The following is an 18,167-nucleotide window of genomic DNA, read 5'->3' on the forward strand; positions in this document are numbered from 1 at the left end:
AGACACAGTTGGAAATTTGTTAAGGGTAAATTTCATACAAATGTTAACATGTTTTTCTTCACAAAGAGAACCATAGATGCATGGAATAAACTAACAATGTAGTGTGATGGAGAGCAGGACCTTAGGGACATTCGAAACATTCACTTGATGTTATTTTGGAGAAATTAGGTGGGTATGAAAGGGCAAGCTTTTTGAATGTTCTGGTATTTTCTATGCTGTTTCATTGAATAGGTCTATAACAAATCACAATTTGAACATACTAAATTATCTCTAACATTTAAAGTTTTTACAATTTAAAAAAAAGCTTAACTAATGGACAAATATTTTGCCCTGCTAAATTTAGTTTCCATCCATCCATCCATCCATTATCCAACCCTCTATATCCCAATTACAGGGTCACGGGGGTCTGCTGGAGCCAATCCTAGCCAACACAGGGCGCAAGACAGGAAACAAACCCCGGGCAGGGCGCTAGCCCACCGCAGGGCGCGCACACACACACACCAAGCACACACTTGGGACAACTGAGAATCTCCAATCCACCTAACCTGCATGTCTTTGGACTGTTGGAGGAAACCGGAGCGCCCGGAGGAAACCCACGCAGACACGGGGAGAACATGCAAACTCCACACAGCGAGGACCCGGGAAGCAAACCCAGGTCTCCTAACTGCGAGGCAGCAGTGGTATCCACTGCACCACCATGCCGCCCTAAATTTAGTTTTATGGCGTAAAAGATGCAAGGGTATAATTTTCCAATTTTAAAAAGCTTCAAGATAAAATTATACTTACCCCCACACTGGATGCATCAATTTTGGCTTCAAATTTTAGAAAGATTATTGGACAATGTAGAAAGAAAGAATAAGTGAATGGTAGGATATGGGAATCAAAACTAGTCCAAACAAATTTATTTTGTCTTCTTTGCTAAAGTAGTACAGTACTTGGTGAAACAACTAAATTATTAATAAAATATCTGTAATGTTTTTTGAAAACTATAAAATACTGAATTTTTTTATTTTTTTTAAGACATGCAAAGCGGTTAATTAATAATTTCTATTACTTTAGTGGAGTTCATATTTAACATTAAATTTGACATTTCATATCCTAAAAAAAACAAGATGGAAGTCACAAAATTCAAGCATGAAAAAAATAAGTCTTAATTTCTTTTCAAATTTGTAACGCTTCTCAAACATGTATTACATGGGAGTCTAAACCAAAAGAAAAACTTAATTATAATAATAATAATAATAATAATATACCATCCATGTAAATGTAAACATACTGTAAATTCAAAGAATATCATTAAAAATATTAAAAGAACTGAAAGACGGCTGGGCCATTTGCCAATCCAAATGACAGAACTAGATCTCATAATGACCAGATGATATATTAAATGCAGGTTTATACTCCTCCCCTTTCCTAATTCTAATAAAGTTAAAGGCCATGTGAACACTGAGCTTGGTGAAAATGGTAGTTAATGATTTGGCTTCATAAGGATGAAATTTGAGTATGTGTACAGCTGTTCTCAGTTGTGATTTTGTACAATCTTTATGATCAAAAAGGAATGAAAGAATCATCTTTTTTTCCACATTTACAATTAGATGTTGTAAGCAATTTATCAAAATCTCCTGAACGTAATCATCCATCCATTTTCCAACCCGCTGAATCCGAACACAGGGTCGCGGGGGTCTGCTGGAGCCAATCCCGGCCAACACAGGGCGCAAGGCAGGGATCCAATCCCGGGGAGGGCGCCAACCCACCGCAGGACACACACACACACCAAGCACACACTAGGGCCAATTTAGAATCACCAATGCACCTAACCTGCATGTCTTTGGACTGTGGGAGGAAACCCACGCAGACACGGGGAGAACATGCAAACTCCACGCAGGGAGGACCCGGGAAGCGAACCCGGGTCTCCTTACTGCGAGGCAGCAGCACTACCGCTGCGCCACCGTGCCGCCCCCTGAACGTAATTCTCTACTATATTATACTTTAATATTTAGTGAGTGTTGTGTTCCACCAAAACACAAATAGTAAAAAGGGTGTGCTGGCCTCAAAATTAACAAAAGCCAGATCAGAGCTCCACTAAGTCTTGGTTTCAAAAGCAGGCCTCACTCTAGTCAGCCTAGTGCCAAAAAGAAATGGCTCTCCTTGCCTGCCTAGTTTCAAAATAGGGCCCAATCTTTCAAAGTTTAAATTATACCAAAAATTTCCAATAGGGGAGAGGATAACTGAAAGCATCTGGTATAAAGGGCAAAGAAAAATAATCTATTAAATAATAAAAAAACAGCCAAGGCAGAAAAAAGGCAACCCAATATAAACGCAGACAGTCTCAAAAAACCAAAGATGAAATCCAAAAACAGAAGCTAAAACCCACAAAAACAAGAAATCTGAGCAATATTTAAACTTATTTAAAACAATCCTTGCTAAAGAAAAACTAGCTGTTGGTTATCTAAATAAACAAGCACAAGCACGTCCTAGCTCACCAATTTTGGCCGTTTTGGTGTTAATGAATCACAACAACAGTCAGGCACAAAACATGGACCAGATACAGTAGATGAACCCCAGGCAAGAACGTAACAAATATGCCAGTTTTAATTTTTTTAGTATATTTTGCTAAATATACCTGAAAATCTGTATATTGCTGAGGTAAACTGCTAATGGAACATCTATGTCATGTACTGTATGGCATTTTTGTATCTTCAAAGACAATAACTGAAATTAATCTTTCTCCATTAAATCGATCACTTTTCCAGTTAAAAGATGGACTGTGGCATTTTAACTAACAAGGCAGGCATCTGTAACCTGAGGAAGTTAACTTTTTTCACGGAAAGTCCCAGAAACAATATAGGCCAGTTCATTAAACGTGTAGCAAAGATCAATTAATGGAATCAACTATTAAATATATAAAAACACATACCAATGTGTTTGTGTTAAAGAGCAGTTAACAGGAGCACACATGAGGGAGAACATACTTTAATAATGCACCAGCAGATTATAAGGAAGCAACAAAACCATTTAATCATGGAAGTTCACAAGATATTTTTAGTTTCAAAAAGCTTGTCATAAGGTACCTCATGACAGGCTAGGACTAAAATATTTATTGTGGGCAGAGTGTGCAGATGACTGCAGATTTAGTTTAAGAACAGGAAAAAAACAACTTAAATCACACAAACATTTTCCTAATTATTTAGTTTTCTCATCACCTTTGCTAGGTAAGTCTTACAAAGCAGTGTTCATATGTATAATACTTGAATACAAAATCCGTAGCTTTCGGTAATGTAGAGATAATTATTGTAAAAAAAAGTGTTGGGAATATTCATTTTCATTCTATATCATTTTTATACAGTATGTGTTATTTGCGTTAATACAGATATTATAAATATGTCACATTTATTCTACATGGCTGCTGGCCAAAGATTTTAGCTATTATTTTGAATAAATTCCATCAGTCAATTAGTTATACAGGTAATATTACAAAGTAACTTCCATAACAAGACTCATCAGAATCAATATAGGAATAAGTAACATAAGAAAGCATTGCACTCTAAAAACCACTTGTTACAATTAAGTGCTGTTAGGAGAATCACTTATATTAAAATTAAAAAAATTTCTTTTAACTTTACTATCAAAAATGTCGGTATATCTAGATGGCATTCCACTCTTGACAGTGAAAATTGTTCACCACATAATACACCAGCATGACCTGCAAACTCTCACAAGCCCGCTGGTATCCCTCCATTACAGAAAGTATCATTATACAGTGCTTTAAAACCCTAGAATGTTTTAAATCTTTGTACGAATAGGTCTTAAAATGTCACCAGATCCTCATCTAAGACACAAAAAATGGATAAAGAGAACACACAAAATGTTAATCGTTTTCATTCATTTATTGTTTAAAATGATCCGCTACTAAATGTCTTGGTCAAAAATTTATTTGAACCTATGCTTTCAGGAACTGGTGTGACCCTCTTGAGTAGAAATGACTAATCAAATGTAACTGTGCTGTGATTTGGACTTAAGACCATAGCAAAAAGGGGTTCAGGCCTCCAAAAAGTTACATGTTGGTTAATAACTTTTGGGCCTATCAGATTATACTGTTCAACTATGACAGTTACCTTTTAGCATGTAAAAGTTCCTGTACTAGACAGAGTTGTGACTGTTACTAAAGTGTTAAGGTTGATATCCAAATGTTTCTATAATTTTACCTAGAACAGTCTCCTAATAGACCTTTACATTTGCGATCATGGAATATTTGATTAATTAATGTCTGAAGTATCTCAGAAAAATTGTACATAGTGGCTGCCCTGTGGGCAGACCATGAGCAGTGTGGGCTTAGGAAACCCAATTAAATACCAAACTGTCCCAATGCGGGGGCTGCTACAAGGAGCACCTTAGCAAAGTTCCCCTAGATGCACAAAATAGGTTAATCAATGGCTGCATAAGTTTATTAAGTCCCTTACTGTCTCAGTGATGATTTGGTAATGTAATCAGTACCCCATAGTTTCCCGCTTTTTTAATGTTGGTGCAGAGTAAGTGATACAGTGAATTAGTATTTCTGGTGGGTTTTAAATTTTGATTTTTAGAAGTATAAATAACAATTTGAACAACTTCAAAAAGTACTGTTTTTAAATTGCCTAAAATTGCAAAACTTTTAATAAATTATTAGTATTTTGTTGTGTTTAGGGTTGTAAGACCAAAAAACCAAAAAAAAAAACCAAAAAGAGTTGGACTAGTGCTAATAAATGCAAAGACATTTTCTGTTTTGTAAGAATAAATAGTATATAGCCACATTAGTATCATGTTTTTTATTCCTTTCCTTATTAATTAATAAATTCTAAATTACACAGTTTAATTGAAAAAAGAGCAATACTATAAATAAAAAAAGTCTCAAGGAAAGGACCAGTAAGGGATGGTGCACTGGTTGCGCTGTTGCCTCACAGTAAGGATAGCAGGGTTCACATCCTGGGTCCTCCTTGCGTGGAGTTTGTATGTTTCCCTCCCATGTCCATGTTGGTTTCCTATGGTTGCTCTGGGTTCCTCAAACAGTCTAAAATCATGCAGGGTAGGTGGACTGGTGGTGCTAAATTGGTTCTGTGAGGTGTGAGTGAGTGTTCACCCTGTGGCGTGTTGGTGTCCTGTCCAGGGGTTGTTTCTGTTTGTGCCTGTTGCATATTGCTAGGCTCCAGGTGCCAGGCATCCCTATTCTTAATAAGCAGGTATAGAAAATGGATGGATGGACTAGTAAAGTATCGAGTTTTTCATGTTAATGACCAAATTTGCGCTCCCTGTCTAATTTCCCACACTGGTCCAGTGATTTGGGGTCAATGTTGCCCAACGTGAAAATCCCAATTGGGCCAATGTTGTCTGCCCACGTAGGGCCAATATGTTTGTGTACACTGGGTCTATACTGGCCAAATGTCAGTTTGTTTGCTGGGTTTGTAAGACAATTGTTAAAACTATTTACTGAATAAGACAATCTGTAATGCACATCAAAAGCAGGCTGCATGTTTGTATAAAATGATAAAAACCTAGCTCCTCCAATGTCACCAAGTCTTTCAGCATTCAGACTTAGTTCAAATGATCAGATGATTGGAGTGTATACAAAGAGCTATCAACAAAAAGCTGGTGTATGTTTGTATCACAATATATAAAATACTTTTAATTTTAAAAGAACTGTACTAAATGCCACTCTTATCTTTCAGCTTATGTTCTAAACATATATTTCAATTGCTCCCAGGGCATCATTCCTCAAGCTCTGGATCAAGCTTTCAATATATTTTCAATTACTATGGCACAGAATTACACTATTTTAAATGCTTGTGTGTTTACATGTAGACTTTAAAAGCTCCTTCTATACAGAATACTTGTATTTACTGGTACATATTGCATAACCTTCACTAAAATGTTGAATATTTTCTACATTCATTATAAAACATCCAAAAACTGTCAAATTTATACAAAAGGGAATGTTATTTCTAAATTAAAAATTTTAAAAATGTTACGTTTTCTATATGCTGTAATCTTGTGCTTTATTGTAAACAGTCACACTGAACTAGTTCTTTTATATATTGACATATGATTTGCAGTATATAAAATATTTATTCTGATTATAATAAGGCATTTTATGAAACAGTACCAGTTTGCAAGTCTTGTTCAAACATTTACATTTAACCATCTTAATTCTAGCTTTCTATAGAATGTGATTCTATGGCTTGCTTTGTAGTAACATTAAGGAGGCTAGATACAAAGGAAATTTTTTTAACTAATTTACAAGAGGAAATAGGAAAGGGCTTTCTGTGAAACTGCTTTTGACACACCAATAAAAGCATTTTAGTAAACTATAAGAAGCAGCATGAGAGTACAGACAACTCAATCCGCCATTATACAGGGAAAACCCTGAGTTAAGAGTTGAAAGCCTGATGACAGCTACCAACATTTGGCTGTTAAGGGCCGCTTTTATTTCAAGACATTTCAAAATAAAAGATTTTACCTGATAATTGGGAGTTCTCAAAAATGCCCTTCAAATTAACACTTTATATCTTGTCTTTGATGAAAGCCAGGAACATTTTCAAAATAATTTAGAAATCCTTCCCATTTCATACATTCAGTTAGAGGCCAATTTATAGACACCATTTCACCTAACATGTACTTGTGAAAGGAGTGCATGTTATAATTATTATCTTAAATTTTTTATACAGAAACATTTTGTTGGTAATCTGAAATAATTTACAATAGATAGCATATGAGCATTCTGTATAGAATGCTATGATCTCTCTCTCCATCAGTATTCCAGACTGCTTGTATTATTTGCAGTATATACAGTACTTGAAGCACACCATGGCATCACATACTACAGCAATTTGTATCTGTCAACTGATATACTTTGCTTTTTCTGTACTAAGCAAGAGCCCCTATAAGAAGCTTACGTTAACACACTTAGAACAACCCATCATCTTTTAAATCTTTTGTAATGTTTAAAAGAAGTGTGAATACGTACGAATCCTGTAAAGTGACTATGTCTTTGTCAGCATTGCAGTAGAGCTTCTCCAAGTGCATTTGTGCAGCATAAGACACACTGACCCACTGGTATGTGTCATTCCGTCGAAGCTGCCAGTGGAAAGGGTAGGGAGTGTGATGTTGAATACAGTCAAAATTAAGGGTGCAGCATCCTAAAAGAAACTTGTCACAAATTTTAATGTTGTCCATTTGCTTTGTAAGAAAGGTGGCTTGATTAATCCATAAATCTTTTGGAACAGGCTCATAAAATATTGAGGCCAAATCAGGTGTAGATGGAGGGAAATTGTTATTCTGTGGCTCCGGGACTGTATGAGAGTCGGATTTAGGAAGGATCATGACTGTACTTAAAGGAACTATGCAAATATCAATTTTATAAGGAGTCACTTTCCAAAGAACTTCAACCTGGGAGTTCTGCACTGAATCCCAAATAGGAAAATTTGTATTTGAATTAGGTGGCAACTGCAAAACCATATGTGTAGCATTAATGAGAGTCACTCCAAAATGTCCAGCTGTACTTCCATTAGCCTGAAAATCGCATTTCCTTTTCTTCAGTGGAATGTCACATGAGTTTACTATTGGATCTGTTATTAGGTAGGATTTGTAGGAAGCAGTCACTGGATCTGCTGAATGAAGCATAGTTTTCCTGAATGTGAAAAAAAAAGTATTTAGATGTTAAGTTAGAAAAGGTTATTATGGTCACTTAAGAGTTATGTAAACAGATGTAACAATATTAGCCACACTTTACCTAAGGAATAGATTATAAACTGGTTATTAACAGTCTAGAAAAATTAAACATGCTAAAAACAAAAGTAAATCAGCATGAAAAAAAATCATTAAAAACTCTTGAAATGGGGTACTGTCATTTGTCATTGTTTCATATCATGTTTGAAAGGCTGAAAATATTTTGAATACCATGCAGACTATACCATGCAAAGCAAAGCAGGGTGTACTAATATAAACATAATCCATTTTAATGTTCAGAACTCACAATACTGAACTGTCCTTTAATTACTATATAAAATATGAAAATGGACTGAAAAAAATAACTCAAAATATGAATTTGGGGAGCTAACACCGATTAACCTGCCAGCAATAAGGACAGATGAGTAAACAGCTAGCAATTAGAAAACCTGGACCTTTCGACTTTACTTGAATGGATTCTCCTTGCACTTTTTAACTATTTTAACACACTCCGTGTATATTTTAAACAACTGCTATAGACCGATTATAAATCCTGCATCTTTACTGACTTGAACCATGTATCTTTCAGATCATTATTTTAGAATCTTAAACAGACTGTTAATTTATTAGACCTGGAGTAATTAGGATTGGAATGGACCAACAGCCTGAAAAAGGAAAACACTGCGATTATTCACTGTTAATTCACTGTAAAATTAGGTCTTTAATTTTGGGTATGCTGGTCAGGTCAGGAAGAAAGGAAGACAGAGCAGAACAAAAGAGAGAACAGCAAGGAGGGCCAAGAAGGAGAAGAACCTCTGCTCACTGAACACCAATCTAAAGCAACTCTGCACCCAGACTTTAAAAGACTCGTCTTCCATTACCTTCATTTTCTGCATTTGTATTTTCAATAAGACTCTTTTTCAAATACATTTCTTAACCTTTCATGTCTCTTTTCAAATACATTTACTACTTTTACTACCACTGGTTTTACTCTGTTTTTATTAATGTTGCTTTATAATAATATTAAATCACCCAGGTGTGGGTGACGGTTCTATTCAATAAGGGCGCGCACAAAAAGGCGACCTTCAAAAGGGCGACCTCAATTGGGCGCGACGAATAAAGGTGCACGTAAATAAAGGCGACCTTTAAAAGGGCGACCTCAATTGAGTGCCGAATAAAGGCGCCCGTAAATATAGGCGAGCTTCAAAAGGACGACCTCAATTGAGCTCCGAATAAATGCGCGCGCAAATAAAGGAGCGCTTCAAAAAGGTGACCTCAATTGAGCACGGCAAATAAAGGCGTTCGTAGATAATTTAGTTGAAATGGCTCTGGAATATGGGAAGAGCAACAAAGGTGCAGATCTACTCGTAGTCGAAGGCTATACATTCAGAAAGGAGAAAACTATCAACGGGAAACACATCTGGAAATGCACTGAATATAGGATTGCACATAATCTACAGCTTCAAGTGTAACTTGCTTTCACCATTTTATACATTCAGTCATTGCCTTAATCTAATTTGAAAACAACGAAATATGTTCAGTCATTGCCTTAATCTAATTTTCTGTAATTTTGAAAACAACGATATATAGAGAGCTTTAGAAATAGTTCGTTAGAAGTAGTTCGTCAGAAGTTCATGCATTAATTAATTGGATGTTTTAATATTCTTGCTTTCACCTTTTTATACGTTCAATCATTGCCTTTATCTAATAAATTTTCTGTAATAATTTTGTTGCGTTTGCCTTTATTCGCTGCGCCCAATTGACGTCACCCTTTTGAAGCACTCCTTTATTTATGCGCGTAGTTATTCGGCGCTCAATTGAGGTCGCCCTTTTGAAGATCGCTTTTATTTATGTGCGCTTTTATTCGCCGCGCCCAATTGAGGTCGCCCTTTTGAAGGTCGCCTTTTTGTGCGCGCCCTTATTGACGGATACCGTGGGCGACAGTCATATTCCCACAGGTGTTAGCTGAGAAGACGTGTCTTCAATACAAAGCAGTGTGGTGTGTGGGCGCCTGCTTTGGTGATTGGCACAGGTGTAGCTCAGGTCTGAAGACAACTGTTTGGTCTGCTTGTGTAGAATTAGTAAGTCTATTTGCTTGAGGCAGCTACAGTGCATCCGGAAAGTATTCACAGCACATCACTTTTTCCACATTTTGTTATATTACAGCCTTATTCCAAAATGGATTAAATTCATTTTTTTCCTCAGAATTCTAAACACAACACCCCATAATGACAACCTGAAAAAAGTTTACTTGAGGTTTTTGCAAATTTATTAAAAATAAAAAAATTGAGAAAGCACATGTACATAAGTATTCACAGCCTTTGCTGTGAAGCTCGAAATTGAGCTCAGGTGCATCCTGTTTCCCCTGATCATCCTTGAGATGTTTCTGCAGCTTCATTGGAGTCCACCTGTGGTAAATTCAGTTGATTGGACTTGATTTGGAAAGGCACACACCTGTCTATATAAGGTCCCACAGTTGACAGTTCATGTCAGAGCACAAACCAAGCATGAAGTCAAAGGAATTGTCTGTAGACCTCCGAGACAGGATTGTCTTGAGGCACATATCTGGGGAAGGTTACAGAAAAATTTCTGCTGCTTTGAAGGTCCCAATGAGCACAGTGGCCTCCAATATCCGTAAGTGGAAGAAGTTCGAAACCACCAGGACTCTTCCTAGAGCTGGCCAGCCATCTAAACTGAGCGATCGGGGGAGAAGGGCCTTAGTCAGGGAGGTGACCAAGAACCCGATGGTCACTCTGTCAGAGCTCCAGAGGTCCTCAGTGGAGAGAGGAGAGCCTTCCAGAAGGACAACCATCTCTGCAGCAATCCACCAATCAGGCCTGTATGGTAGAGTGGCCAGACGGAAGTCACTCCTTAGTAAAAGGCACATGGCAGCCCGCCTGGAGTTTGCGTAAAGGCACCTGAAGGACTCTCACACCATGAGAAAGAAAATTCTCTGGTCTGATGAGACAAAAATTGAACTCTTTGGTGTGAATGCCAGGCGTCACGTTTGGAGGAAACCTGGCACCATCCTTACAGTGAAGCATGGTTTTGGCAGCATCATGCTATGGGGATGTTTTTCAGCGGCAGGAACTTGGAGACTAGTCAGGATAAAGGGAAAGATGACTGCAGCAATGTACAGAGACATCTTGGATGAAAACCTGCTCCAGAGCGCTCTTGACCTCAGACTGGGGCGACGGTTCATCTTTCAGCAGGACAATGACCCTAAGCACACAGCCAAGATATCAAAGGAGTGGCATCAGGACAACTCTGTGAATGTCCTTGAGTGGCCCAGCCAGAGCGTAGACTTGAATCCGATTGAACATCTCTGGAGAGATCTTAAAATGGCTGTGCACCGACGCTTCCCATCCAACCTGATGGAGCTTGAGAGGTGCTGAAAAGAGAAATGGGCGAAACTGGCCAAGGATAGGTGTGTCAAGCTTGTGGCATCATATTCAACAAGACTTGAGGCTGTAATTGCTGCCAAAGGTGCATCGACAAAGTATTGAGCAAAGGCTGTGAATACTTATGTACATGCGATTTCTCAGTTTTTTTATTTTTAATAAACTTGCAAAAACCTCAAGTAAACTTTTTTCACGTTGTCATTATGGGGTGTTGTGTGTAGAATTCTGAGGAAAAAAATTAATTTAATCCATTTTGGAATAAGGCTGTAACATAACAAAATGTGGAAAAAGCGATGCGCTGTGAATACTTTCTGGATGCATTGTATCCACGTGCAGGTAAGGCTGTACACATGGGGTGCTATAAAGTAGCTACCTAACAGTCATATAAATAATTTATTTAGCAGTAACTATAGCGTAGTCAAACCAAAATAATGAACACAGGAATCTTTATAATTACATTTTCAAAGTATAGTGATAAGGTGTGGTTGATTGCCATATTCCCACAGGGGTTTGCAGCTGAGAGAGGACACCTCAGGTATAAAAAGCAGTGTGGTGAATGGACCCTTGCTTTGGTGATTGGCGCAGACATAGCTTAACTGTTTGGTCTGTTTATGCTGAGCTAGTAGCACTCTTTGCTTAAAGAACCTCTCCACTTGCAGATAAATCTGTACACATGTAGTGCTATAAAGCAGCTATATTAAGGAAAATTTCCATGATAATACAAAGAGCAAGACAATTAGGGATGCACCGATACCGAAACGGGTATCTGGTATCGGCCTCGATACCACATTTTCTAAAGTACTCGTACTCGTTAAAAGTCCCCCGATACCGGGGACCGATACCATGGTCTGAGAAATGTCTATGTTTGAGCGGCGTGTAAGGGGTTAATCACAGGCGCCGAGTGCCCGCCCCCAGGCCCCGGCTGCAGCTCAGAGCGGGGAGAAGGCGAGGCGAGACATGTCAGCCGTGTGGAACTATTTCAAAGTGAATGAAGACGACAAAACAAAGGCGGACTGCAAATTGTGCTCAGCGAAATTGTCCAGAGGAGGCTCAAAAGGTAGCGCATTTAACACAAGTAATTTAATCAAGCACCTAAAATCCCAACACGATAACGAGTACAAAGACTTTACCCACGCTTCTAAACCAACACAACCCACGCTGCAGCAAACTCGTGCAAGACGAGAGAAAATGTCCAGAGACAATCCACGTGCTGTGAAAACAACACAGGCAATTATCGAGTACATTGCATTGAGTGACCAGCCACTCTCGGAGGTAGAAAATGTGGGATTCCTGCGTCTCCTCCATGTTCTGGAGCCCAGATATGATGTCCCAAGCCGCCGCTACATGACTGACACGGAGCTGCCTAAACTACACAACTCCGTGAAAAAACATATCCACAGCCTACTGCAAGCCTCCTCTGTGTTTAGTTTCACCACGGATATTTGGACAAGCAGTGTTAGCCCCGTGTCGCTAATTAGCCTAACCTCCCAGTGGATAGACGAGAGTTTCACGCCACAACGAGCCATATTACATTAGAAACAATTCCATGGCTCGCACACCAGCCAGGCTATAGCGCATGTGTTTGAGGACCATGTTGTCCAAAGCGGCAGAGTTTACAACAAACTGAAAAAAATACATGAGTTGCACTGTCACTGTTTAAATTTTTTTTTATAATTATTTATTCTGTAATATGTTGCATACAACATGCTTTTCATTTTAAATAAATGTTCTTAATTCCAAACTAGTCCCTTGTTTTTTTTGTTAAATTATATAACTAAAGCTGTTACCTGTAAATTTAAATCACGTTTTTATTAAGTACTCGGTATCGGCGAGTACTGAAATGCAAGTACTCGTACTCGTTTTCCAAAAAAGTGGTATTGGTGCATCCCTAAAGACAATACAGAAAAAAAAAATCAACATTATTACTGTACATTACTCCTGTACCTAAACAATTATGAGTGACTTTCAGCAAGATGCTATGTAAACAAAACAAATATGATCTATATATTTGAATCTCAGATTTGTATTTATTTGGTTATGTTCAATTACATATTAAGTAAATTAGCTATGAAATATTGTTATCTTACTTTTACATGCTCACAAAAACAATGACAGGTACTTTGAACATTAAATCAATTTATTTAATAAAACAAACTTTTCAGTAAAGTCATAAAAGTTAGTGGCTGATGCTCCCGTACTACACCATAATAAAACAAATTAATTTCATGTGTAAATGTTGCTAAATTTACATGTATTAACTAGAGGGCATATGACTGACAAGATTACAAAAATTTCAACATCCAGGTTTAGGGCCTACATTTGTCCACATCTGAAAATGTATACATGTTACTTTCCAGGGATATTTAGGTTTTTTTGTTTTTTTTATGAGCTAGGCAAAGTGTAAATATTTTATGCTGACAAAACTGATACCTTTTGTAAATGCTTTGGGCAAATAGTTTGTTATATGATCCCCCAAGCCATACCCACCCCACCAACCAGTAAATGAATCTCCCTTACAATTATTGGAAAGGTTTTTACAAGCTGTGTCTGGGGTGGAATGGTAGATTTCAAAAATGCATTGACAATTAGAATGAAACGCTAAGCAGATTTGGACAAAACTTTGATGGGAATAATCATATGGTTGTCCAGAGTTTCACTGACCGAAATCAAGATGAACATGGGGTTTAGATGGTGGATTGGCTGAGAAGATTTGAGAATGAGCACAAAGAAAAAAGAGAGGATCACTTGGTAAAAATGTGTACTATAACAGAAAATAGGGCAAAAATCCAAGATGATGTAAGAACTTGATACATCTAAATTCAGAGTGGCACAATCCACAGTATGGTTAAATAAAGTTTATTTTTATTTACATGTGTTTTTGTATACATTTTGCATGATTGCTGTTATGCTTTAAGTGCACCACATATGACATCATCATCATTACACTTGGCCTGGAAACAATATCAGTTATTAGAGAATAGTGGCATGTTAGAGGAGGTTGGCATCTACATTGTTAACAAATAAAACTAATGTTAAAATCTATTTCTGTAACCTAAAAGAATTTTACATAATGCAATGGTACTCCACCCACTGTAAATAAAAAAAAAAACTCACACTGTTCCATTCCATCCAACTTAGTATGGTGCTCAGGTGTCACCCGTTGTACAGTTGCACTCGGGTCCTAATTGAAGGTTCAAAAGGTGGTTCATCATGTAGTAGGTGCAGCAACGCAATGTATCAGTGTATGCTCCCAACCAATGTATACAATCATTCTGAATACCTCTCCAAAGGCTGTCTGACTGAGGACAAACAAAACAAACTGAAGAGAAGTCTCCCACCTAAGTAAGTTCAGGGACATGAAGAACAGGTAGCTGGGGTGCTGCTCCCAAACCTGGCAAATCCAGACAATGGCCATTAAGTTATTTGTGTTTGGAATACCCTTTTAGATAGGAGAGTACTAGTGAGGTACAGGAGTCTCAGATTCTCATACAGCTCAGAATTTTATAATATACCAATAGCAGGATTTTCCTTTCACATGTCGTTTCTAACAGCAAGATTTTCTTAGACCTTGATACTGCCCATGTCTTCATCATACTAAAAAGAGCTTCTATATATGTTTATGTGAAAAAATACAGGGTTCTGAATCTTAACATATTTTAATATCATTATGGTTTTATTCATATTGCCAACAAGCACAAGAAACTGACGTATACAAGTTTTCCCACAGTAACTTAAGCCAGAGAAGTATCCTGACATTCTGACTACTAGAATCAGGATGAAATTGAAATCCACACATAAATATGCATCCCAGTTCTTACTCAGCAATTGGCTTCCATGTGTGTTTTGCTGTTCATTCCACCAAGAACAAAACTGGATATGTTTTGGGTATGTCATTAAAAAAAATACAGATCAATGTAGCTTACAGAAGCACCTACTTTTTCCAAATTAATGTTTAATGACAATGTCATTAAAGTGTCATTAAACTCAATGTCCTTGAGTTCTCCAAAAGACGCCTTGTATAAATAAAATGTATTATTATTATTATTAATGTCTGTTAAATAAACTTCAGAATTTTATCATTATAGGGTAGCATAGTGGCGCAGCTGCGGTTGGCTGGCACCCTGCCTTTGTTTCCTGCCTTGCGCCCTGTGTTGGCTGGGATTGGCTCCAGCAGACCCCCGTGACCCTGTAGTTAGGATATAGCGGGTTGGATAATGGATGAACGGATAGTGGCACAGTAGACAGTGCTTCTGCTTCAAAAATCCAGGGCAATATCTTCAAATCCTGGTCGAGTACATACATTCTGCCCCTACCTTTGTGTCTCCAGGCATTCCATATCAACTCACACAACTCAAACCTGTTTATCAGTTCAACTGTAAACTCAGTATGAGTGCATACACCTGTAAATGTCGGAGCGTATCCTCCAATCGACTGGCAACTCACTTTGTGCTGTTTCCCCGACTTGTAGCCAATGCTGCCATAAAATGCTGTGGGCCTTGCAACCCTGGCTGGGTTAAATAAAAGCAACCGAAAACATGACTATATCATAGCGTTTCTTTAAAGTACAATGCAGTCTTCCCTCTACTTTCACACACTCATGTCCACTTTTTGTGTTGGGGTGCCCATCCATCATATATTCATCTATACAAGGCCAATTTATAGTCACCAATTACACTACTACACGTATTTGGGAAGGGGGAGGAAAATCTGAGCAATCTGGGACACAGAAAGAATGTGCAGGTTTTATATAGACAATACTCTCATGGTGGATCTGAACCCAGTACTCAACAGCAGCATGAGGCAGCAACGGTACCTATGTGCATTTAATTCACTCCTTACAATATAAGAAAATATTTAATATTATAAGAAATAATTAGATTTCCTGTATCTGTATTAAAAGATTATATCAATGTTCCAGTGAAATTTACATTTTAATAGTATTAAAAAACTGGCAGCTAAAAGTCACTGAAGCAATATAGAGTAGGTGGAAAAAAATGTATATACTTGTACCAGAACTTTTAAAGCACTTAGCTTTCTTAAACAAAAGAAAAACTGTTTTGTTTGGACAGCCATACTTACAGGGTGTTACGTACTTCCAAAGGAATGACAAGATAAATAATTATTCAAGTTTATAAGATGAGCAGTCCATTTTATTTATTAGCTCTGTGCACAGATTATTTCAGCCAGTCATGCTTTTTAAAGCCAAAGTCACCCTGTAATGACAAGACCATAAAAAACAGTAATTACAAACAATTATGGTAATTTAAATTTTAAGTTTAACATTTCTACAAAAAAAAAAAAAAAAGGATCCATTTTAGATAAGTTAGCTATATGCATTAACATAGGGAAAGACAATCAGGGTTAAAATGAAACACAAACACAAGAGCGAGTAAATGATGCAAAATTTAATGTTCATATAAGGATTGTGTATAGGTTATGTCTTATGATATATAAAATAATAAAATAACATGCACACTTAAGCTACAGATTGTGGTGGCTCATATTCTAGATTTGTGCAGGTATACTGAATCATGTATCTTTTGTTTCAGAATGTATTTATCTTAGTTTTGCCTTTCTGTGGGTTTTGTTGCTGGGCAACAGCCAGTGGTGTACTGACTTCCGTTTTCTGATAAACAAGTAAAATAGAAGTGGCAGAAAGAGATGCTATGACTAGACTTCAGTTCTTTAATTCCCTCATTTAATTAATTTTCTTACTTCCTGGTGTTCAGACCTTAGCTTTGGTTTTTATTTGTTTTGTAGGTTATATTATATCCAATGTAAATGTACAAGTTGTAATTTTTTCCACATATAGTGCTCCAGTTAATTTTCTGCCTTTAACATGGGATAAACCCTGAACAGGATGCTAGTCTATTACAAGGTGTAATCTGAAACATGTATAATATAATTAATGTATAATGCATTTGTACTATGTTATAAATAACTTTGTTTCACTGATCTTTTCCTTTAACTCTGACAGGTAGTTGTATTCAGGAGTATAGTAAATGTTAGAAAATAATATGTTATAAAAGTTTTTTTGAACAAGATAACATTTCTTACTGCAACATTTAACTGCGCATTATTAGCAACACTTAAACAGTATGCATAAACAGTATAATTTGAACATACCATTAGAGGGAACCCCAGTCCTGAGAAATGTGGAAAAATACCATAAAACTGTGATATTTAAACAGCCAAAAGTATAAGAAACATGTTACTTGCTATATAAATTCTGTATAGTTCTCGTCTGTTAATAGAAGTGGGTTGAGACGCCATCTGCGAGATGAGTATGTGGGGCATAATGATTTTTAGCTCCAAGATCAGAGGAGCATGGTCGGAAATAACAATAGCGTCGTACTTGCAAGATTTAATCGTAGGCAAGAAATTATTATCTATAAAGAAATAATCAATTCTTGAGTAGCAATGATGCACTGGCGAGTACAAGGAATATGTTCTTGATTTTAGGTTTAGAAACCTCCAGGGGTCTGATAAGTTGTGGTCAGTTAAAAACTGTGTAATTGACTTTGCAGTGTTAGATGTCATCCTCCCTGTGACACAAGACCTATCTAAGAGTGGATTTAAAACACAATTAAAGTCCCCAGCCATTATAATTTTATGACTGTTCACATTGGGAATTGATGCAAAAACATGTTACTTGCAACGCCCTACTGTAGTTTTGCTGTTTCTCCCTTCAGTGACTATTTCCTGTTTTAATTAATTTCTAGCTCTGTTGATCTATGTTATTCAAATTTCTCAATTATATTATGTGTGAATTGTATGTTTTGGTCACAATGTGACAATTACATGTTTGATGTAACCAAATCCTAATCCGTGACTATCTTTAAAAAAAATAATAATAATGTGTAAAAACTTAACTTCACTCTTTGTTAAAGACATCTGCCTCCAGTCTTTTTTGATTTCCCTTTGTTCCATCAAGTTTGGGAGCTTGCACTGATTACAACGTACTGACACACCCACCGCAAGTCATACTACCCAGATTGGGACCCAAGTGCAGCTAGCTATGCAATGGTTGACACATCAGTGGCTGGAGTGCCAATCCTGCCACTAACC

The 18,167-nt window shown here is 37.2% G+C and overlaps 1 protein-coding gene across 3 annotated transcripts in view; it reads right to left on the reverse strand.

Annotated features, from left to right (window-relative positions):
• Positions 1 to 18,167, reverse strand: part of LOC114654659 (protein mono-ADP-ribosyltransferase TIPARP-like) — a 43,619-nt gene that overhangs the window by 20,314 nt on the left and 5,138 nt on the right. For 2 of the 3 annotated variants that reach the window (XM_051929487.1, XM_028805337.2), the window contains exons 2-3: positions 16,179 to 16,312; positions 6,998 to 7,660 (exon numbers count right to left, since the gene is read on the reverse strand). In XM_051929487.1, coding sequence (XP_051785447.1) covers positions 6,998 to 7,653 — 656 coding nt within the window. In that variant the 5' untranslated portion in view covers positions 7,654 to 7,660; positions 16,179 to 16,312. The remainder of the gene's footprint in view (positions 1 to 6,997; positions 7,661 to 16,178; positions 16,313 to 18,167) is intronic. The other variant, XM_051929485.1, reaches the window with a different exon arrangement.

Source organism: Erpetoichthys calabaricus, chromosome 1 (assembly GCF_900747795.2).
Source record: "Erpetoichthys calabaricus chromosome 1, fErpCal1.3, whole genome shotgun sequence".
NCBI lineage: Eukaryota > Metazoa > Chordata > Cladistia > Polypteriformes > Polypteridae > Erpetoichthys > Erpetoichthys calabaricus.